The sequence below is a fragment of the Muntiacus reevesi genome, chromosome 17 (assembly GCF_963930625.1).
Source record: "Muntiacus reevesi chromosome 17, mMunRee1.1, whole genome shotgun sequence".
Taxonomy (NCBI): Eukaryota; Metazoa; Chordata; class Mammalia; order Artiodactyla; family Cervidae; genus Muntiacus; species Muntiacus reevesi.
This window is the reverse complement of record NC_089265.1, coordinates 41,710,457-41,735,749: the sequence shown is the minus strand read 5'-3', so window position 1 is coordinate 41,735,749 and position 25,293 is coordinate 41,710,457. Positions and strand designations below refer to the sequence as shown.

The window sequence follows — 25,293 nt, the reverse complement described above, 5'->3', positions numbered from 1 at the left end:
GAGGGCAATGAAAATACTTAAAAGGAGAAATGGTCAAGTCTTTGGCTCTCCCACACACTGATCAATGGTCTGCTAGTGACACTTTTAGATGTCTGGCTGTCATTGCCTCTAGCCTGAGCAGACTTTGGGCTTTTAATCATCACAGCATGGAGTGACTCTAGTCCCATCCAAGGCTGTGCACACTGCTACAAAAATGGAAGAAATTCAGAAGATGCTGGGTTAGCTCCACGGCCTGGTGCCAAAAAAACAAGTCTAGGAAGCCCTGCCCAGTGGGATAACTTCAAAATCCTTTGTCCTTTTATAGCTGAAAAAAAGTCACTTTCATTTACTGGCTAGAGAGAAATACCTTTTTATTCTAAAACATGGGCTTTGCATACTCTGAATCTCCAGCTGGATTACATTACCTGGAGATAGACCCATGAGATGCTGTTGAGGCTGACATCCGATAGGATGCCATAATTTAGGGTAGAGAGAGACAGAGTTATTTTAGCATGATCAAAAATATAAAAAACATACAGACTCATCTCACTGTTAGCAGCCAACCACATAATAAATTGTGAATTGGCTTGGATATCCTCACCTACAAGTTAAACACTGCCAAGAGTCACAAGGGGCCAATGATCAAGTAAAATCAACCATGTTCTTTATAACTCTTTGAGGTGGGGATAGAGACATTGATGATTTGCAATTATATGCACACGTTTCCACTGAACTCTCATAGTGTACTTTAGAGGGGGTTTTGGGGAAATGGCTCTCCTTTTAATAACTTCAAGGCAAGTGAACTATAATGCCATAACAGTGACAGATAAATTAAACAGTCAAACAAAGGCATCAAATGATTTCCTAAGACCCCACTATAAAGAGTGAAAAATGGAGGGAAGATACGCTCATACTATATATGACAGGACCACTAAACTTTATATTAGAGCTGTTTTTATAAGTCAATCAGAAAAAGAAGGGCCAAATAGAAAACTGTGTGGATAGGCACACATGAGCAACTGTCAGAGAGAAAAACATTAATAGTCAAAAACATTTGAATAAATGTTCAATCTCACCTCAGTCAAAGAAAAGTCCACAAAATGGAATCCCATTTGGGACTCTCAAATTAGCAACGGTTCATTAGGGGCAGGGGAACACTTAGTATTAGCAAAGTACCAGTGTAAACATGTACAGTTTGGTAGAATAATTTGGCAGTAATGATCATGGCATCCGGTCCTATCACTTCATGGCAAATAAATGGGATAAAAATGGAAACAGTGGCCAATTTTATTTTGGGGGGGCTCCAAAATCAATGCAGACAGTGACTGCAGCCATGAAATTACAAGACACTTGTTCCTTGGAAGAAAAGCAATGACTAACCTACATAGCGTATTCAGAAGCAGAGACATCATTTTGCTGACAAAGGTCCATATAGTCAAAGCTATGGTTTTTCCTTAGCTCATGTAATCATGTACGGATGAGATAGTTCAAGCATAAAGAAGGCTGAGTGCCAAAGAACTGATGGTTTTGAATTGTGGTGCTAGAGAAGACTCTTAAGAGTTCCTTGGACAGCAAGGAGATTAAACTAGTCAATCCTAAAGGAAATCAACCCTGAATATCCATTGGAAGGTATAATGCTAAAGCTGAAGCTCCAATACTTTGGCCACCTGATGCAAAGTGCTGACTCACTGGAAAAGATTGATGCTGGGAAAGATTGAGGGCGGGAGGAGAAGGAAGCAACAGAAGATTACATGATTGAATGGCATCACTGACACAATGGACATGAGTTTGAGCAAACTCCAGGAGATGGTGAAGGACAGGGAAGCCTGGCATATTGCAGTCCATAGGTTCACAAAGAGTTGGACATGACAAGCGAATGAACAACAATAATGATCAATAGCCTTAAAACAGTGCCCAGCTTTGGACCCAGCTATTTTATTTCTCAACCTTTAGTCAAAAGGAAATTCACCAAAGCAGCTAAAAGAAGAGGGAAAGTTGAATAAATAATAACAAACAAAAAATATTTTTTAAAAGAAGAGGAAAAGTTGAAAAATGAATACAAATTTTTTTAGTCTTTTTGAGTTTTTTTACAACATTGCTTCTGTTTTATATTTTACTTTTTGGGTCACAAGGCATATGGGATCTTAGTTCTCCAACCAGGGATGGAACCCATACTCCCTGCACTGGAAAGTGAAATCTTAACCAGGGAAGCCCTAATACTAATTGTTAAAGAATAGGAAATTATGGAAAATCTACACCAAAACTTGTTGTGCAGACAAAATATTAAATAAGAATCTTTGGGAACACATGTAATGGGTGTAATGATATTCATCCAAGTTTAATAAACGTTAAAAAATCAGCTTATTAACAGCCTCAGATATGGCAGACTGTGAAGAGGAACTAAAGAGTCTTTTGATGAAGGTGAAAGAGGAGAGTGAAAAAGCTGGCTTAAAATTCATCATTCAAAAAACTAAGATCATGGCACCTGGTCCCATCACTTCATGGCAAATAAATGGCTATAAGACTTGACAGAAAATGAGGACAGGGAAGGCAGTGCACTGTTGAGCTGTTAACACTGGCCTTGGGGGAAGCTGAGCTTAGGGGATGGGTTTTGTTCACCCCACCTTCAAAGACAAAGTTTCAGATTCATCCCCAAAGGCCCCTGGGCATTTCTACTATTGCTGACTAGGCATGAAGAGGGATTCATCCAGGCTATTTCACCCGCTTTGTTCCCAGGCAAAATATCTACACTCTACAAACAGCTGTTTGGGAAAAAAGCAAATAAAATAGCTCTTTCACTTCCTCATTTCATATATTCACATCTGTTCCATCTTTAGGACATGAGATTCCAGAAAAAATTCTTTGACACTAACATTTATATAAGCATACTATTGCCAGTAAATTTTTTTAAACAGATTTCATTTTTTAGAGCAGTTTCAGGCTCATAGCAAAATTGAATGAAAAGTACTAGTTCTCATAACAGTCCCTGTCTCCACACAAACACAACCTTCCCATCATCAATATCTCGCACCAAAATGGGACATTTGTTACAAATGATAAGCCTACACTGGTGACACATTATCACCTAAAGTCCATAGTTCACATTAGGGTTCATTCTTGCTGTTGTAGCTTCTATGGGTTTTAACCAATGTACCCACCATTATAGTAATATACAGTACAGTTTCACTGTCCTAAAAATCCTCTGGGTTCTGATTATTCATCTTTCCCTCCCTTGTAGCCCTGGGCAACCAGTAAGCCTTTTTTTTTTTTTTTTTTTTAACCAGTAAGCCTTTTATTGTCTTTATAGTTTTGTCTTTTCCAGATTATCATATAATTGGACTCACACAGCATGTGGCCTTTTTAGTTTGGCTTCTTCACTGAGTAATATGTATTTAAGTTTCCTCAATGTCCTCTCATGTCTTAATAGCTCATTTCTCCTTATCAGTCATGTCCAACTCTTTGTGACCCCATGGACTGTAGCCCACCAGGCTCTTCTGGCCATGTAATTCTCCAGGCAAGAATAATGGAGCCGGTAGCCATTCCCTTCTCCAGGGGATCTTCCCAACTCAGGGATCAAACCCAGGTTTCCTGAATTACAGGCAGATTCTCTACCATCCGAGCCACCAGGGAAGCCCTAGAATTAAATAATACAGTACAAATTTTGAAGTTTGCTTCTCTGGTTACCTGGCTTGTTGTGCAGCCAGTCCTGACCTGGTTCAGGACACTGTAAGAAGCTTTAACCCATTATTTCCAAAGCCTGTAAGTACCACTCAACTGCCCTTCCCCTATCCAAGCTAACACAGCCTGAAGCCCACTCAGACTTACTCTGACCAGCACAGAGAACCAGCCATCTTCACTAAGATACCAGCTCAGCTCTGCCAGCCACAACTCTGGGAAAAACTGACTCCAAAGACAGGTCTATTTTTTTCTTATCAGGAACATCCCTACTCCCCTATTCCCTCAAATTAGACTTGTGTTTTCTCAAGCTTTAAAACCACATTACTTTGAGCTAGGCAGTATATCAGTAAGTATACTGCCCTCACAAAATAAATGGGGGGGAAAAAAAAAGAGGAGTACTCAATCTCAAAGGAATTTTCCTCCAATGGAAATGCCAGCACGGGCAAATCAACTCAATAAAACACCACACACGTTACTAACAGATCAAGTCATCTCAGTTGAGACTCTGATTAGGAAAGTCTGACTTTGTCACTCAGGAAAATACAAATCATGGTGCACCTGTTGCCAACTCCAAGCTAGAAATAAGTTAGTGTTTCTCAATCCAGGCTGCTCATTGGAAGCTCCTAAAGAACTTATTAAAAATACCAATGCTCAGGCCCCACCCCAGACCAATAAAACCAGAATTTTTGGCAATGGGAGCCAGGCATTAGTATTTTTTTTTTAAATTCATTGGGTAATTCTTATGGGCAGCCAGAGTTGAGAACTATTGTTTTCAGAAAGGGTTACTCAAAATAGTCCACTATTCGGGGCAGATTACTGAGGGAGAGTGAATTAGGCCCCTTCCCCTATTTGCTCAAATTCAGCACTAAAGGAAAGTGCCCATTGGTCTCTAGTTGAGTGGATGCCCCTGGCCTTAGTCAGGTAGGGGCCTCTCACTGGAGCCAGCTTTAATATCATGGTTTTCCTCCACCCTTTTTGCCTGGAAATCTACTGAGGGCCTTGCCAAACTCGGGGTAATCAACCCATCCTGGTGTGCCTAGGACTTTCCCTGTTTTAGCAGGAAATGAAGAACAGACCAGGAATCTTCTCCATCCCAGGCACACCAGGATGGTTGGCCATCTGATAAGGAAGGCCACTCACTCAAAGGGGTTCCTGATGGTTTTTAGAATATGTGTATATACAGCACATACCTAAGCACACACATTTCCTAGAGCCAGAAATGACGGGAAATTTCTCTATATACTTGCTCTTGACGCAGAATGACACAGCGAGTTAAATTCCATTTTTAGAAGAATAACAGCAAAGTACCAGGCACTTCACTTAGTACTCTACATATCTATTATCTAACTTTGACAATTTGATAGCTTCTTTTTACAGATAAGAGGTTAAGTCATTTGTACACAGTCACATGGCCACTAAGTGAAGAAAAGCTTCACACCTGGGCAGTTTGGCTCCAACATCTGTGGACATAACCACTGCTGGAAATGCCCAGTAATGCTGGTGGTCCTCAGGAGCCACAATGAGGCAGATAAAATGCCCCATGTGGTTAGACCTGAGGCAGCCCTTCTGAAGATCTGCGTGATGGATTTGCATTTTTTCCTCCTCATACCAGACATTCAGGATAAGATGCTAAATTCCCCTTTACTTCTCCTTTCCTATTGATTTATTCTTTTCATCTACAAGTGAAGCTTTCATTAATGGGCAGTGAAATTCTTCCCATCCTCATTTTATCCACTCAAGGATCTGTCTTTTAAAATAGAGCAGTTATGAGGGAACACTGGGAGGCACCCCTTGCAGGGAATCTGAGATTTGAGAAAGTGCTATTGAACTGTGACAGGTTATTTTTTTTTCCCACGTCTCAAACTGCTTGTGTTCAGCTCTTCAAATCTGGCCAAAAATCAGGGCTCATGGGAAAACTGTCACTTTTCCATGATTAAGAAGAAATTTTTAAAAATTAATGCTCTAAAATGTTTACCAACTGCAAAACGAAGTTGTCCTGCACGTAAGCAAGCGGGTTGGAGGCAGCTGTCAGCTCAAAAAGGAAGGACAGAAGTAACTGATTGTGTGGCTCATGATGCCTGGGGGCATCCTGCCTCCCAATGAGATGTAACAATAAATTTGATGATGGTGACGGTGTTTGACACAATAATGCAGCAGGGCTTTTGGCTAATATCCTGACTGTTGCAACACACTGCAAACTCCATGAGGGAAGGGCCTGTATCTGAAACGACTCATCATTCTATCCTGGCCCTGGCTCATAGAAAGTGCACAGTAAACATTTGTTGAATGAGTAAATGAATGATTAGGCGAAACTCTAGTACGTAGTTTGATATAATTCATCAGATTTGTTCCTCACAAAAAGCTTGAAGCAATCTTAAAAAATATATGGGAAAAAATTTTATAGATCATCCCACTGAACAGATTCATCTTATAAATGAGAAAACTGAAGCCCAGAGAAGTTAAGTGATCTGTGTAAGGTAGTTCAATGACAGAGAGGAAGAGTCAAGGTCTAACTGGGTCATTTCCTAGTGCTGTGCTATTTATGTGACACGATGTCTCCTAGCATGCATCTCATTCCATCCAAAAGAATCAACCAGACCAGGGAGAAGGACCCCCTTGGCAAGTCCTTAAAAGAGGCAGCAGAGTACAGTGGGGCCAGTGAGACTGGCTTTGAATCCTGACTCTGCCATATGAGATTGGCCTGTGGCCAACTTTCCTCCCTAATCCTCCTTGACCTTGTCTATAAAATTGGAGTTATTATGGTCGCTAGTTCATTTTAGAGTCAAAAAGTCTCAGTGAAATGTCACAAAGGTGGCCCTAGGCATTGTACTTATCACTCAGGAGGTGCTCAGTAAATAATAAGTGTTAGCACTGCTGCATTAACACAGGCCCTAAGCAGCCAGGCCATCCATCCCAGAGGAGAAAGCGTTAACATCGGGTCGGCCAGTTGACACTTTACCCTTACACAAGGCACGCTAACATACAAGACACCGGGGCCTTCTGACTCATACACAACCCAGCCCACTTCTTTGTTGCCGGTGCTGGTGGGAACAATACAATTCTCTAAGAATTGTTGCTCAGTAGTCATTAGCTGAACCAGAAATCTCTCCAAGGGGTTTAATGCCTGCACCACAGGGGTGAGGACCTGTCACTGTTTAGTCACTGTACTTACTTACCAGTGGAGCCACCTGGCAACTGGAAGACAGTGGGAGGGTAGAGGGAAGGAGTCTCACAGCACAACCTTAGGTATTGCATCTAAAATGCCAAGGGATGGGCCCCCTTGTTAAAAGCCCCTTGTGCTGTGTGGTGTGTAGTCGTTCAGTCATGTCCAACTCTTTGTGACCCCACGGACTGCAGCCTGCCAGGCTCCTCTATCCATGGGGATTGTCCAGGCAAGAATATTGGAGTGGGTTGCCATGCCCTCCTCCAAGTGATCTTCCCAACCCAGGGATCAAACCCAGGTCTCCCACATTGCAGGCAGATTCTTTACCAGCTGAGCTATGAGGGAAGCCCAAAAGTCCCCTAGAAATTGTGAAAAGAATCCCTTATAGTCTGTTTGGACTTCTTCAATCTGTAATGACTGAAGGATGGTTTCCCAGGATTCCCAGTCCCAAGATGCACTGGTAAGCGTGGACACAGCCTCAGATGGAGGCCCATTCCTTTCTGCTCCACACTATAGTTTCACACAACACCGGCTCTTGCCACTTTTCATCAACTTGCAGGATGAATTAAAGGGTCAGAAGAACTGGAACTGTGGAGCCGTCAGGAAAAATATTTTTTTCTGATGGAGACATTCTTACCACTCCAAGTGGGAGTTCTGTTTCCCAGCACACAGTTGAGAGTTTGCAGAGGTCCAAATGAGAGTTTCAGTTTTCGGAGTTTACAAGGAGGCTCTTGGGACATGTCAATCACAGCACTTCTGTGTTCCAGCTCAGCCTAGATTGAATTGCACATGTACACACATCCTGTTTCAACTTGCCCAGGAAAGAAATTGCTCTCCTAGTGCTGATAATGCTGTCATCACAGCGTCCTCATGTCACATCTGCTATCCAAACAAGAGAAAGAGCTGTGGTAGAACCCTGATAATCTAAAATTCACAGATACCTGGGTCTCCTTCTCTGGCCTAGAGACTGGATAGATGTGAAAACTGCAAAATGTAAGAACTAACGATTATCTAAATGGGGAAAGAACTAAAGTTTTCCTTTATCATACCTTTAAAAAATCTGGTATTAAATAAAAATAAATGTATAAATTACAGACAGTTCAACCTATTCAATATTTGTTCAACAACACTCCTGTAAACCCAAACTTGAGTTAGGATATACATAGTTCATGTGTGAAATATAAACAAAGGAAGAGGTATGGAACTTGAAAGTATCATAAACTGTTTACCTGTTAGCAGAAATTAAATGTCCATTCACAAGGCAACTGGAAAGTAAAGTCAGTAATATAAACCATAAGACAACAGAGTAGAGAATGTCTATGCTGTAAGAATTTAGTAAATACGTAAGATCACTAACGCTAGAACCTAGGCACTGTTGAACATGGCTATTTGTAGGTATTCGTCAGCAGCCCCCAACCACCCAACCACGGGAAGAAAATAAGGTAATACAACTTGGATTACAAATACTTAATAGTACTTAAAATTTTAAATCTTAATTAACACAGATGTGGGGATGAAGTGTTCCTAGAAATACTTTGCTAGCTATTAATTTGTGCTAATAATGATAGGATGACTGAAAATGCTAAAACTTTATCTTAAAATTTTATGTAATTCCTATGTATGTGTGCTGTCGTTTCAGTCATGTCTGACTCTTTGTGACCCCAGGGACTGTAGCCCACTAGGCTTCTCTGTCCATGGGATTCTCCAGGTAAGAACACTGGAGTGGGTTGCCATGCCCTCCTCCAGGGGATCTTCCCAACCTAAGGATCAAACTCACGTCTCTTATGTTTCCTGCACTGACAGGCAGGTTCTTTACCACTAGCACCACCTGGGATAACATCTTACTCACCCTCTTCCAAATGGTCTATGTTTATGTGGTTTTGTTTTTATGAATCCTCCCAAATCTTGGGATACCCTAATGCCTAGATTTCCAGAAATACAACCACTCAAGAGTGATAAAAATATAATCAGTAATAATGCAAAGAAAATATACCAAAATGGAAATTCTTTGTTTCTTTCCTTCTGTCCATTTACTTCCATCCATCTTCCCAGTCTCCCTCCCTCCCTTCCTTCCTTCTATCCTTCCACCTACCCTATAAATACTCAAAGCCTATCATATATAAAACAAAATAGAGCTGAGCAAGATAGACACGGCTTTTGTTCTCAGGGCATTTACAGTCACAAGGCAAGCAGAGGGATCCAGAAAAATCTCAAAAGACTGGAAAGATACTTGCGATTTCCTGTGACATGAAGTACACACATACCATGGGGCCTCTTCCTTTTGTGCTACAGCCTGTAAAAGGAGCCAACTTTATTAGCACCAGGCTGAACTCCAGAGTTCACAATAGAAACAGTCAGGTTGGTGTCAGGAGACCCGGATTCAACTCCAAATTTCCAGAAAGAGATGGTTGTGTACAAAAGGCTTAGTAACACTCCGGTACATACTAAGTGTTAATTGTAAAAGACAAGTATTATTATTGTGGAAAAGTTATCAGAGAACACTTTCTTGGGAAAAGTAAACATTATTGTATTGCCTTATTTTGTTTGACTATTGACATTAGCTTTTTAAAAATACAGAACAAAAGTAACAGTCATACTCAAGATGGTGGTCAGCTTGGAGCTCTTCTAGGCCATCACAAACTCAGCAATTCTTTGCATTATCTGTAAAAGGACAAGTTCTAGGCATGGTAATTCCTACACTCCCCAGATTGCATGACTTCTTAGAAAACTGATGGCAATGATGGCAACCAGTAGAACATCATCAACAAAGGCTCCCAAACTTCAAAGTTGTTGGTTTTTTAACTCTTAGTTTTAGGAATTTAGTACCCCCTTTTGTGTGTGGGAACAAGCCCAGATTCTTCCCAATTTGGAACTTGAGAAAAGTAAGCAGAATGCCATTTAGAGGAACAGTTATTTTCTATTTAAAGCTAAGGATTTATAAAACGTTCTCCTTTCCCTCTGAAAGGAGTTTTCCAAAGCCCTTCCAAGGAAGTGGGTGAATATCTTTGCTAGCACAAAAGATGATTTTGCTTCTGAAATGACCTTGGTTCTCTGACAGAGCAATAAATACAGGATTCCTATTATCTAAGACTTGCACCTTCCCATGGGCAAGAAGCATGGACTCTGATCTTACCACTAGCATGTTACCTTGGAAAGTTCTGGGAGTTCAAGATGCTGGTAAAGGGAAATTCCCACTCAGGGTATATCTTGCTCATCTTGGACAAAAAGCTTGGCATCTTGAGCCTGAGGCAGATCCATATTTTCAAGTTTTCCTGGCACTAAAGTCTGCATTCCTAGTTGGCACACAGCTCCATGCCCCAAGGGCGTTGAAAAAGGCCACCACCAGAGAAAGCTTTGGGCTTCCCTTGTGGCTCAGCTGGTAAAGAATCCACCTGCAATGAGGGAAACTGGGGTTCAATCCCTGGATTGGGAAGATCCCCTGGAGAAGGGAAAGGCTACCCACTCCAGCATTCTGGCCTAGAGAATTCCACAGACTGTACAGTCCATGGGATCGCAAAGAGTCAAACACAACTGAGCAACTTTTACTTCACTCACTAGAGAAAGCTTTGATAAGTTTTAGAAGTGTCTGCCCAGTCTCAGGTTTAGAATCTTTCCATCTCTCTGCTTTCCCCTCCCCTTATTAGCTCACTTGATTTTGAGAACTATATCCTAAATAGGTGGGAAGCACCTGTGAGCAGCTGACTTTTACAGGCGGGAACTGTAAGGGGTCAGAGAGGCCATGTGGTTTGTCTGTAAGTGGCAGGTGATCATCAGCCTCATGTTCCCGGGCCTCTAGACTTCCTGAGCTGAACCTGGCATCACATCTCAGAGATACTTGTTATACCATTCCTGGTGAAAAACAAATACCGGTTCTCACCAGAGCAACATTTCCTGCTTTTGACTGCACATCAGAATCACATAAGGACATTTACTTAAAATGCAGATTCTCAATCTTGAGCCAGGGATTTCAAGCAAGGGTAGGATAGAAAATCTGTATTTTTATCAAGTTTCCCAGGCAATTCTTAATATATCTAGCTCAACGTCTCTCCAAGAACCAGCATTAATAAGGAACAGCATGAAGCCGCTTTCTCCTTCCAAGAATGAGTGGTCCAGTTCCTCGGGCCTTCTAACAGTCATCTACTGTTAAGTGCTGGAGAGATGGAATTAGCCATTGCTTTCATGGGAAAGACTGATTGGCACAGTGGAAAGCAGTATGCACCGTAGGGCAGGAGACCTGTCTGTTAGTTCAACTGTCATTTAATTCAAGCAGAGGCCTTTTCCAGGCTCTGGGGCCCTGGGTGAGTCACTTAACTGCTTCATGGGATCAGGAGCTTCATCTGTCAAATCAGGCTAATGTCATCCGAACCTGAAGAATGATGGAGCTGGGTTCTACACATTGAAAAATCTGTTGTGCTCCTTGAAAGGAGAAGGACGGGCAAACAGAACAGTGAGAGACTTTTAAAATTTCCCTTCTAGTCCAGCCTACATGCTGCAACTAGCATAACAATCTGAAAGCAAAGATTGCTGGAGAGTGGCTGCAAACAGATATCCCTCCTCCCCTGCAGACCCATGGATGGATTCCTAGATCCCCTGGAGAAGGAAATGGCAACCCACTCCAGTATGCTTGCCTGGGAAATCCCATGGACAGAGGAGCCTAGTGGGCTATAGTCCATGGGGTCGCAAAAGAGTCAGACACAACTGGGGAACGGAGCACACTCAACATCTAAGCTAGGCAGGCAAAGGGCTTCTAAAGTTAGCCCCTCGCCACGGGTATTTCCAATTTCTTGATTGAAAGAAACTGTTTCTTGATACTCCCTTCTCTATCCTACCCTATATGTCAGAGGTTAGTAAACTTCAGCCCATGGGCCAAATTTGGACTTAGACCTAATTTTGTAAGTAAATTTTTATTGGCACACAACCATACTCATGTATGTACTGTCTATGGCTGCTTTTGTGCTGTGGTTATTCAGTTGAGTAACTCTGGAAGAGACCGTACATAGCCTCTAAGTTCACAAAGTCTAAAATATTTACTACCTGGCCCTTTACAGAAAAAGTTTCCCAATCCCTGGTATAGACCAGTCTTTTCCAGTTTTTTGGCCATGACCCACAATAAATATGTTTTACAGTAAGACCTACTATACACGTAGATACCTGTGTGTATATTTGTATATAAAATTTCCCAAAATAACATTTACCTTTACTAAATGCAATGCATCTGATAGTTTCTAGTCCATTATATTGCCTTAAAAAGTTGTTCATGACTGTACCAATCTCATGACCCCAAATTAGCCTTGATTCATATTTGGAAAACACTTCTCTAGATAAACTAGCTACTTACTTATAAACAGCAAGCTACTTACAACACATGTCCTCTCATCTCCCACTTCTATTACTTTCTTGACATTGCTGTCTCCATCTAAGAAGGCTCTGTCCTGTCATCTCTATATGTGCAAATCCTTCCCATTCTTTAGGAACTACCCAACTCCCATCTCTTCCAAGAAGTCGGCTTTGAGCCTCCAGTTCCAAACTACTTTCTCCTTTTCCTATCTCCCACAATACTAATTCTATTTCTCTATTGTGGAACTTCAAATTTTCTGTTCTGTAGAAAAGTTATCTGTGCATCTTTCTATGTACCCTAAAGATGTTGAGTTTCTTAAAGGTATGGTCTTAAGTATTTTGTATTCTATATATCATCCAATATTGTGCCTTGTACTCTGTAAGTACTGAGTAAATGTTTATTACATTGAAGTCAGCAAATATTTGTTATTAAGGGTATAATATGGTTTATACATATAATATTTTATTATTTAATTTTAAAGATTACAAATTTACAGTATATTGTAAGCACTTAGTAAATGTTTATAAAGACAGAGACAGAAAGGAAATAATCTGGACTTACCAGTTCTATCCCAGTTGCTAGATTTGTGTTATTTTCATAACCAGTAGGAAGAGTTGTTATATACAATATACAATTCCTGAGTTTTTTGAGTCACAGTCACTGGTCTAGACATACAGAACACCTATTTTTCAAAGCATCAGCAGAGAAAAAATGTAACAGTTTTAACTGTCCTAAGCAGACCTGTCAGCCACACATTCTGATATCAAACATAATCACTGAAAGAGCTTAATACAGTCTCTCCTTTTCCAGGAGACAAAGATGCCTGCCAACCCTTTTGTACCATTAATGCTGTTAGAATCTAACTAATTTTGGTAAAAGGAGAAAATTTCTCAGGAGGAAATTCCTTCAGGAACTCCAACATAGCCTGAAATACTATCATTATGACCAGTTAAAGAGTCTTTACTACAACATGTTTAATCATGACCAAATAAGACTTTGGTTAGGAATTCAAGGGTGGTTTGATATCAGCAAATCAATCATGATATTTCATTACATTCACATAATAAAGGAGGAAAAAACACTAATATGTCACTTGATTCTGAAAGGGCATCTTCCAGCAGCCATTTAGTATATGATTCTAAGTAATATGAGAATGGAGGGGGTACTACATAAGCATGACAAGGATTTTACTAACATTAAAAAGCAATCATCAAAACAGATGGTAAAATACTGAATTAATTTCCATTAAAATCATGAGCTATCACAATTGCTTTTTAATATTATTTTTAATATTGTAGCTAATGCAATAATATAAGAATATAAAATAGAAGGCCTAAATAGTAGAAAACATATAAAAAATCTTTTAATTGTAAATTGTAAGACTGTATATCTAAAATGAATGCCAAAAATGTATAAGTGTTACAAAAGAAAATACCATAGTTAATAACAGAATCCATTATCATGGTTGCAAACCAGAAAAAAAAATTATTAATAGTTTCTCTATGTAACACTAAACAAATTGCAAAGGAACATTAAAATCAAAGCTATTAACAGCTCTATAAGATATATGACCCAGTTTCTTCAATGGATAAATTAAAAAGAGAAAATATAGAGGAAATAAATGCAGATTAAAAGAGACTTAAGAGAGATATTAACCAGTTACAATGTAAGGTTGTTTGGATCCTAATTGTAAAAATCTACAGACAGTGCCTGCCACACTCATTGCAGTAATAAGAAAAGATTAGGAAATCTGCAGAATCACAACTTTTTGGGAACTGATTAGAGATCTGATGTCACAAGCAATAAAGTGGATTCCAAGGAGTCTCAAGTCCCTTCAAGGAAAGATAGGACATAAAACCATCTTATCTCTGGCAGAGTTTGGGGGAAAGCAGATGCTTCCATACAAGTGAATAATAAGAAGTCACATAAGAGTTTTAAAAATCTGCAAGGGCCAAGGATAGCTTTTATCATGTTACTTTAAAATTGCCTGGAGTCCCAGATATAAGGGGCACACTTCCAAGTTCTTTCCCATAGGTTCCACTGGGTACTCAGGAAAGGCTGGAAAAAGAGAGACTTTTACTGCTGGTATGCAAGAGATAATCAACTTCGGCCAAGAGATAAGCATGAAACCCTTCTCGTTCCCCAAACACTTCTTTCGTAGGAAATGAAAGCCTAAAGTTCCTGGATGAATGAGCTGCAAACCTTCTTGTGCTTAGGACCCAGGCAAGATTTGCTGCTACTGAAATAAGAATGGAAGTAAAAAACCTTAGAGAAAGAGTAGGAAATCTTGGGCCCAGAATTCTATACCAATACTAAGCAGAGGTCTGCTACCATTAGAGAAGGATCAAGTGCTTGGTGATTAGAGGTCTATTTTGTATCACCTACATGCAGTAACTGCTGAAAGCTGTGAATGAAACAGAAACACTGAAAAATCTCCTTCATAACCCATCCTCACTTTCAGTACACAGTAAAAATATCCCACGCCTGGGAGAATTTGAAGCCTGTGATACACTAAAGATTATATCAGAAACAATGAAACTCAAACACAGCTCAAGAGTTAATTACATTTAACTCTTTAATTGCACACTAATGCTCTGATAGAAAGATACACCCTTTTCTTTGTGTAAATATTACTTAGTTTCTACTGTTCTTATTGTGAGGCGAACAGAAGTAACGCAGCTTAGATTAGGAGTAGGCCTTCCTACTTAGATCGCTTAACACTGACCACTGTTTGCCAATTAGGACCAATTAGCTTTCACTTAGCACTGAGCGCTGTTTGCCAATTAGGAAATTAGCAACGGGGCGGAAACCCCCAGGAAAGTCCCAAGGGCAAAAGTATTGACCAATGAAATTGTTTTGCAAACGTGTAACCAATCCGCTTCTCACCCTATATATTTGTGTAACAGCTTGGGCTCGGGGCTCTCTGACCCGCACCACTGCGTTGGTTGCAGCAGGGAGTCCTGACTCGAGTCAGTAATAAACTTCCCTTCCTGCGAGTTGCATTGTCTTGGAAGCCTTCTCTCTTCCCGCTTGGGGATTCGGACATCGGGCGTAACACTTATAGACATACAGTCCAGCATTAAATGAAAAATTACAGGATATATAAAAACCAAGAACGAGTAAACCATTGCTTTATCAACAGACAAAGAAATCAAGAGAACCAGAACCAGAAAAGAACCAGATATTGGAATTATCAGTCAGAAAGTTTATAATAACTATGTTTAACATGTTCAGTAATCTAATGGAAAAGAAAAACAGCAGACATAAACAGATCAATAAATGCATCAAAGAGATGAAAATTATTTAAGAAGAGTCAAAAAGAAATGCTAGAAATAAAAAACATAGTATCAGAGATGAAGAAATGCTTCACTAGGCTCAGCAAAAGACTGGACACAGCTCAGTAAAGAATCAGTAATATGCCAATAAAGATTATCTAAACCGAAACACAGAAAGAAAAAAGAGTAAACAAAACCAAATAGTGCTTGTAAAAGCTCTGAGACAAACATATGGACACAAATTATCTAACATACTAGTAACTGGAGCCTCAGAGGAGATGACAGAATAGGGAACAAGAGATATTAAAAAGGATAATGGCTGAGAATTTTCTAAAATTAATGAAAGACAACAAACAACAGATACAGGAATCCCAAAGAACCCCAAGAAGAATTTTAAAAATACATGTACCTAGATATACTATAATTAACTGTTACAAACAAAAGATAAAAAGAAAATATTAAAGGCAGACAGAAGTGGGAGGTAGGGGAAATTTGAATACAGAGCAACAGTAGTAATTAGAGCTGACTTCTTGGGAACTATGGGCTTCCCTTTGTGACTCAGCTGGTAAAGAATCTGCCTGCAATGCAGGAGACCCGGGTTCAGTCCCTGGGTTGGGAAGATCCCCTGGAGAAGGGAAAGGCTACCCTCTTCAGTGTTCTGGCCTGGAGAATTCCATGGACTGTACAGTACATGGAGTCGCAAAGAGTCAGACACAACTGAGCAACTTTCACTTTCACTTTTCTTAGGAACTATGCAAGCCAAAAGATAAGATATATGTACATATGTTTTTTTAATTTCCAAAATAGAAAGTTTTGAGAGAAAGGGAAATTTTTTAAAAAGAAGGAAAAATGGACAGAAGGTGTGAGTGTGTCATAGCATGTATCCCACTAGGTTTATTCTAATTTTTTTTTTTTTTTTGCCTCTAACTCCTTCTCCAGCCTTTGATTCACAGTGGATTCACAGGTTTCCAAACTGGGGTCAAAGAGTGCTGCAGCCACCCTCTCCAGTAATACCAACCCAATAAAGCCTACCAGTGCCAAAGCTCTCTTCTCCACACAGAGAGCACCGGCCAGAGTCCATCAGATTTGAGAAGAATCTCCATCCAGCTGGGGTCTCATACACAGGGACCTTCATTGATTTGGCCACTCTGAAAAACAGAATTTAAGGCAACAATCAATCCATATTTCTCCTTTCTTTTTTTCTTGCAGCACATAAGCAAGTCTTTAAGATTTGTTTATGCCATAAACTAGATTTTAGAACACCCTGAACAATGTGGACAGTTTTCAAGATGTGAAGCCATAGGTGAAAGTTTATGGATAGCATATTCTCACATTTATGTTTCCCTTCTATATATATTCCTTAACCTTTGTGGTAAGATCCAACTGGGGATCTGAGAATCTAAATTAAGCTGGTATTTGGGTGCAAACATTTTGGAATACTGTTTGACATTATCTACTAAAGATGAATATGAGGAGGGCATGGCAACCCACTCCAGTATTCTTCCCTGGAGAATCCCAAGGACAGAGGATCCTGGCAGGCTATAGTCCATAGGATTGCACGGTCAGATATGACTGAAATGACTTAGCATGCACATACTAAAGATGAATATATACACATCCCATGAACCAGCAATTCAACTCCTAGAAAATAGTAGACACTGTGGTTCACTGCTTAGCTTTACCTGCGTCCCCCCCCCCCCCCCCACCACTTTGGTGGTTTAGTTACTAAATTGTGTCTGACACTTGCAAACCCATGGACTGTAGCCCACCAGGCTCCTCTGTCCATGGGATTTCGCAGGCAAGATTACTCAAGTGGGTTGCCATCTCCTTCTTCTCCAGGGGATCTTCCTGACCCCTGGGTTTCCTGCACTGCAGGCAGATTCTTTACCAACTGAGCCAATAGAACTGGAACAGTCTTTCTATGAGCTGCTAGAAATGTTGATTTTCTCTTATTCTCAAAATATTCCAAGAAAAATATATAATCATGCTTACATCCTGGTAGGAATAGTGAAATAAATCCTCCCCAAACTGGAGAGAAAAAGTTTTCAAAGCCATTAATTTCACGGTCAGAAGTTCAACAAAGGAGAAATCATTCACACAGAAGCTTTCAAGGGCAGTTCACAGTGAAGGCTGGCTCAAAATTAATTTAGCTAAAATGAATGTATATGACCACAAAATAGAATGCAACATGGGGCAGAGGTGAGGGTTAAGAGAAAGGCTAGAGGGTGTGAGATATATATTCTCTGGTTAAAACTTTCTTGTTGGTTCAAAGCCAAGTTGGCAGAACTTAAGGGAGGAGAAAGGATTTCCCCAACTCCACCCTTTTCAGTTAATCACTCTTAGGAGGTCATTAGGCTAAAGACTGAGGCTGGATTTTAAAGGACTGGATACTTTTATAATTATGAGCCACAGTTGCAGTTATGCAAGCTAAGATAACAATATGGGTAATTAAATTCCGGGATCCCAAGCATGAGTTGATGGTGTCCTAAAGTCAGAGAGGAATTCCCCTCCCTTCTCCTTCTACTGAACTTGGGATCCATCCCAAACATAGCATTCAGCAGATACCAGGCTGACTGGAGGAGCCTGGCCTCTTTTTGGCAGGAGGTCCCGGTGGAGTCTCTGAAACTCTCTGGTACAAAAACTAAAACTGAAGCTGCTCATGCTGAGGGTCTGCTCCCCTCTTCTTGACTCCCACCATCACATGCTGGCGACAAATAAACCTCACTTTCTAGGAAAGACCAGAAGGAAAAGAAAGAAAGTGAATCTGGGCCAAAATTTCCCTAAAACTGGGAGTGAGCTCTCATATCAAAAAAAGGAAAACACTGGAAAACAAAGAAACATGGTAGATACAGGCTCCTCATTGTGGATTTCAAAGCCTCTCAAAATGTGGCTTCAGGTTGGAAATAGCCTCAGTCTGCTTTTCCAATACTTTCTCTCATGAACCCTCCCACATGTTCCTTTACAAAAACTGAACTCTTTTTTCTTTTATTTTTGGGGGGGTGGGGGTCACCACGCAGCATGCGGGATCTTAGTTCCCCAATCAGAGATCAAACTGGAGCCCCTGCTATGGAAGCACAGAGTCTTAATCACTGGATCAACAGGGAAGTCCCAATCATTTCTTATTTTTCAAATATGCTGTTGCATTTTTGTTGTTGATTTCTGAGTCCTTCTTCCTGCTTTTCATGTTGCATGGATTAATCTTCCTTTCCAGTCTCTCAGAATACTTCACGTTGCTTCAAAACCTATCTAAAATGTCCCGCCATCATGAATCTTGTGGCAAAGATTGCTAGCGGTCAATAAATGCATCTTTTCCTGGACACACAGCTGAACTACATTTCTTAGCCTCCCATGAGGTTTGCTGTGGCCATCTAGAGTTCTAGCCAGTGGAACTCTAGTGGAGATAATGCATACTCTTTTCAGATATGGCTATTAGAGCTTCCCATCCTCCCTGTTCCTTCCCCTTCTGCCAGTTTAATGTGGACAAGCCCCACAATCCTAGAAGCCACATGTTAAAGATGGTGGGCCTACAAGTTGGAAGGATCTGAATCTCTGAATCACCATTTGGAGTAGAATTAATCACCAATCAGGAACACTTGTTTTTAATTTTTAATGACTGAGAAAAAACCTTTTGCTGTGTTTGACCCATTGTACATTTTGGGATTAGTTTTATAGCAGCAGCTCTATTATCATAATAATACAATTTGTTTTTCATTGCCATAATCAACCCAAAGTAGCCCTTTCTGCCTTAGGCTTCCTCTCTGGGTATGGGGTCTTTATGTTCACGTGGTCATTGTATATGGTTTTACCTCCTTAACACTTTCCCTCCACACACACACACTACCACCACCACCAATGTGTTAGTTCTTTGAGGGCATAAGCTGCATCTTATGTAACTTTATTGAGTTAGACAAGGCTGTGGCCCATGTGATCAGATTGGCTAGTTTTCTGCGATTATGGTTTCAGTGTGTCTGCCCTCTGACGCCCTCTCGCAACGCCGTGTGGGGCCACCCAAGATGGGCCGGTCATGGTGGAGAGGTCTGACAGAATGTGGTCCACTGGAGAAGGGAATGGCAAACCACTTCAGTATTCTTGCCTTGAGAACCCCATGAACAGTATGAGAAGGCAAAAAGATAGGACACTGAAAGATGAACTCCCCAGGTCGGTAGGTACCCAATATGCTACTGGAGATCAGTAGAGAAATAACTCCAGAAAGAAGGGATGGAGCCAAAGCAAAACCAATACCCAGTTGTGGATGTGACTGGTGACAGAAGCAAGGTCCGATGCTGTGAAGAGCAATATTGCATAGGAACCTGGAATGTTAGGTCCATGAATCAAGGCAAATTGGAAGTGGTCAAACAGGAGATGGCAAGAATGAACGTCAACATTCTAGGAATCAGCAAACTAAGATGGACTATAATGGGTGAATTTAACTCAGATGACCATTATATCTACTACTGTGGGCAGGAATCCCTTAGAAGAAATGGCGTAGCCATCATGGTCAACAAAAGAGTCCAAAATGCAGTACTTGGAGGCAATCTCAAAAATGACACAATGATCTCTCTTCGTTTCCAAGGCAAACCATTCAATAACATGGTAATCCAAGTCTATGCCCCAGCAGTAATACTGAAGAAGCTGAAGTTGAACAGTTCTATGAGGACCTACAAGACCTTTAAGAACTAACACCCAAAAAAGATGTCCTTCTCATTATAGGGGACTGGAATGCAAAAGTAGGAAGACTCTTGAGAGTCCCTTGGACTGCAAGGAGATCTAACCAGTCCATCCTAAAGGAGATCAGTCCTGGGTGTTCACCGGAAGGACTGATGTTGAAGGTGAAACTCCAATACTTTGGCCACCTCATGCAGAGAGTTGACTCACTGAAAAAGATCCTAATGCTGGGAAGGACTGGGGTCAGGAGGAGAAGGGATGAGATGGCTGGATGGTACCACCGACTCGATGGACATGGGTTTGGATGGACTCTGGGAATTGGTGATGGACAGGGAGGCCTGGCGTGCTGCGATTCATGGGGTCGCAAAGAGTTGGACACGACTGAGCGACTGAACTGAATTGAACTATGTACCTTTATAGTTCTTCAATGTCTAGGATAACAAAGTACCTTGTCAGACTTGTCCTCAATAAATTCTGTATGATTTCAGTTGCCTAGTATCTACTATTTAAGGAATATTGTTGAATAGCAAGGGGGAAAGTATCTCTACTTGATCTTTTCTCATTTTAGGTTCCTTATATTAAGATATAATCAAGTGATTATAAATTAATCATTTTGAGCAAAGGGAATTTCTCCAGGCATTAATCCCTGTGGGTGGGGCTATCAGAACAGGGGCTTCTCTGGTGGCTCAGAAAGAAAAGAATCTGCCTGCAATGCAGGAGACTCGGGTTCATTCCCTGGTCTGGGAAGATCCCTTGGAGAAGGGAATGGCTACCCACTCCAGTATTCTTGCCTGGAGAATCCCATGGACAGAGAAGCCTAGTGGGCTACAGTACCTAGGGTCACAAAGAGTCAGACACGACTGAGCGACTAAGCAGCACGCACAGCAGCAGTACACAGCTATCAGGACAAGACAAAGGCATTTCTTGAAAGTCAAGACTTTAGAACAGAATTATTGCAGTGAATATATGAGAATCAAAGGTCTGAAGAGCAGAAAGACACATTATTTTATCTTCCCAGTGTCGGTAGTCACCTTACCTTCACGTGCTCAAACAAGGTAACAGATACAAAAGTATCCTGGAAAATCCCTAAAAGCTCACTACATATGCAGGTGCTAGCATAATCCATTTCTGTGCCTCCCACATCCAGCACAGTGTGTGCCCAGAAAAAAGAAAGAAAGTGTAGTTGTTCAGTCATGTCAGATTCTTTGCAACCCCATGGACTGTAGCCTACCAGGCTCCTCCATCCATGGGATTTTCCTGGCAAGAGTACTGGAGTGGGTTGCCATTTCCTTCTCCAGGGGATCTTCCCGACCCAGGGATTGAACCCTGGTCTCCTGCATTGTAGACAGATGCTTTACCATCTGAGCCACCAGGGAAGTTCTGGTGCGTGCCCATAGTAGGTATTAAAATATCTATTAACCTAATTAGACAGTGCTACATCATTGGGTGCAATAATATTTTACTGGAATGTCAGTGGTTATTAATGACTCTCTTACCTTACTATAGAACAGCCAAATAAACAATGACTAATTATAGCAAATATATGAAGCGGAATCAGCTGTTCCTGGAATTCTACTTTAAGAAAGTTGCAATAGATTTAAAAAGGACAAGATCCAGGTCCCTCTTTTTCTGATTTATCTTCAAACATCTACTCTCTAAAGAGCTTAGCAGACTTCTTGGTTCTATTTTCTGCACACTGAACTCTCAGCCCCTTTGTAAAAAGCTCCCATCTACATAGATTACAAGATACCTGCATTGTGCATGCATGCTGCCACTTCAGTCATGTCTGACTCTTTGCGACCCTATGGACTGTAGCCTGCAGGGTTTCTCTGCCCATTGGATTCTCTAGGCAAGGATACTAGAGTAGCTTGCCATTTCCTTCTCCATCACAATGTGTATCAGTTATCAAATCATCATGCTGTACACTTAAAATATATTATAGCTTTATCTGTCAATTATACCTCTATGTAGTTAGAAACTTCCCTGACTTCCCCAGTGGCTCAGACAGTAAAGTGTCTGCCTACAATGCGGGAGACCTGGGTTCAATCCCTGGGCTGTGAAGATCTCCTGGAGAAGGAAATGGCAGCCCACTCCAGTACTCTTGCCTGGAAAATCCCATGGACAGAGGAACCTGGTAGGCTACAGCCCATGGGGTAGCAAAGAAGAATCAGACACGACTGAGTGACTTCACTTTCATTTTTCTATAGTTGGAAAAAAAAAATAATCAGAAAAGCTAATCATTGGTGACAAAGCCAGGATAGAGGTTATCTCTGGGGAGGAGTGGAAGGTAGTAATTGGAACGGGGATCAAGAGATCTTCAGGAATGGGTTCTGTTTCTTAATCTACAATGGTAGTTACGTGAGTGTACATTCTTTATGGAAAGTGCTTGAGCTATGCATCAGTTGTGCCTCATGCATATTATGCTTCAGTGAAACATTTATTTAGAAGAAAAAGCCCTCTGTAGTACTTATGACTAAGTACATGTTTGAATTAGCATGTTTACATCATCCCAACAAACAAATCACTGGAGATGGAGTTTAATAGCATCTGGATATGGTGGGCTAAGGTCTAGTAGACATGTAACAAAACTGCCGGCAAGTCAGTCTTTCAGTATTTTCACATTGATGAATTCACTCCCAGACTCCTTCTTTGATATCTGGTACCGCTGGCTGGAACTGCTCTGAGGTAAAAGGCTTAAGTGAGTTTGCAGTTTAAAAGCCTATCTAAGGTATCCTTCTCAGCTCATTAGTGAAAATTAGCCAGAGTTCAGTTAAGCCTTGTTCTCCAATAGCAAATCTCAAAGTACACTCTTCAACTCATCTTTTGGATAGAGCAACTCATTGTTGTTGCTGTTTAGAGTCACTAAGTGGTGTCTGACTCTTGCGACCCCGTGGACTGTAGCTCTCCGGGCTCCACGGGATTTCCTGGGCAAGAATTCTGGAGTGGGTTGCCATTTCCTTCTCCAGGGAATATTCCTGACTAGGGCTCAAACTTGCATCTCCAGCATTGGCAGGCAGATTCTTTACCATTGAGGCACCAGGGAAGCTCTATAGCAACTCATACTTCTAGGTAAAGTAAGTATAAAACATGAGGCTGTCATAATAAGGTGACCACAAAAGTTTTTCAAACATATATAGATAATATGATAATAGATATATTATAATAATAGATATATATAATGTATTTTATATGTAAATATATATATTATAAATATATATAATATAAATGTGTACATTTATACATAAATTTTATATATTTCTGTTATACAGAGTAAAGTCAGACAGAGAAAAACAAATATAGTATATTAATGTGTGTGTGTGTGTGTGTGTGTGTATATATATATAAAATCTAGAAAAACAGTACTGATGAACTTATTTACAGAGATGAAGTGGAGATGCAGATCTAGAGAATGGACTTATGGACACAACAGGAGAGGAGAAGGAGAGGTTAGGACAAATTGAGAAAGTAGCATCGACACATACACTATCATGTGTAAAACAGATAATTAGTGGGAAGCTGCTGTATAACACGGGAGTCCAGCCTGGCACTCCGTGATGACCTAGAGGTGTGGGAAAGGGCGGTCACAGAGGTTCAAGAGGGAATGTATGCTAGAGACCATCACAACACTGTAAAGAAATGATCCTCCAATTAAAAAATTTATATATTCATATATTATATATCTTTATTATATTATTCAAATTGTATATATTTATATAACATGTATTATATATTAAATATACATATTTAATATAATGATACATATTATATAAATATATAAACTTTAGCAGACACCTGCCTGTTCCTGGAACCTGTGGTATCTCAGCCTAGACTAAACCATAAAACTCACATATTAAATAATAGCTCCCTTGCCTGCCTTATCAAGGAGGTCATAAGGATCCAATGAGATAGCATATAAAGATAAGAAAGTGCTCTAACAACTGCAAAATGTCCTGCAGTGTTCTGTTGTTATTGTTCTGAGTACTGAGCCTTTCACTTAATCCAAAGGGAAATAAACATATCATTTAAAGAATATTTATAATAAAAAACAAAATATAACAGTATGTCTCATGCTCCCTATAAAACTCTAGATTTGGGGCAACTGTAAAACAAAGGTGGATCTTAAACCCAGTTGCCTTGGCTACTTTATCTAAAAGCTATGGCACTTTCCTTTTAGGAAGGTGTTACAAAGGAGAATAGGATCCTTTCCAATTTGATTTTTAATTTTGTTAGGAAACATAAGGCACTCATACTTCTGAGAATTTTTATTAAAAGAAAAAAATTGGCTTTGGGAAAGTGACCAAAGATCCAAGAGAAAAATATGTAAAACCGAAAGAATCACAGGTTTACTCTCATAAGCTAGAATTAATCTGGAGCCTTATGTCTGGAATCAACAAGTTTCTATGTTTACCATCTTGATGCTTCAGCACTTTGATGTAAACTTCTCCTGGTTCTAATTTTATTTTCAAAGAAGAAAAACTGTTGAGGGACTAGGGCTGGCAAATTTTAAGTCCGAAGTGTTCCAGTTAAGCTGAGAGATAAAGAGGCTACTGTCAGCTGTCCTTCAGATTCCCGTGAGATTGCTCCCTGAAGAGCAAAAAGTGAATCATCTTCTTGTCTTTCTGTTTTGCTTTGAATTTTAAAGTATGCTGACACTTCACTGAAGCTTTTTAAAAAGCCTATATACCCTTGGAAGATTCAGAATCAATTACACTTATAAAAGTAGTAAATACGAAATGATGTATCAGCTCTAACCCAGGAGATAAAATATCTCACTACACAAAGATTCTCTTTCTTTCTGTGCTTCCACTTCTGGATTCAATTAGCATCTTTTCCTGAATGGTATTAAAAAATCTTATTGATCCTATGTCATAAAACAGGAGAGATGGGGCACCTGGGCATGGAACAGCAAATAAACATACAGCAGCTGTAAATGCATACTCATTTTAAAGGAAGAACAAAGCCCAGAGAAAACAAGTCTTTGTATAATACTGCATCACTGTTCAATGGGTAATACCAGAAGCAGAGGTAAATAGGTAAATATCAGGGCATTATCAGTTTTCTCAAAGATCTGTGGCTTAATGTATGACCCAGCTTGCTGTTTCCTGGGAAGCCAGGTCAAGTCAACAGGCAGCTATCCCTAAATAGACTTTGAGAAAATGAGTATCTATCAAGGAACACAGAAACAATCACCCCAA

General features: G+C 40.3%; 1 protein-coding gene across 1 annotated transcript in view; it reads right to left on the bottom strand.

The window, feature by feature from the left end:
- Positions 1-25,293, bottom strand: part of PGM5 (phosphoglucomutase 5) — a 186,248-nt gene that overhangs the window by 56,050 nt on the left and 104,905 nt on the right. The window contains exon 7 of the mRNA XM_065908232.1: positions 16,466-16,581. Within this exon, the coding sequence (XP_065764304.1) occupies positions 16,466-16,581 (116 nt within the window). The remainder of the gene's footprint in view (positions 1-16,465; positions 16,582-25,293) is intronic.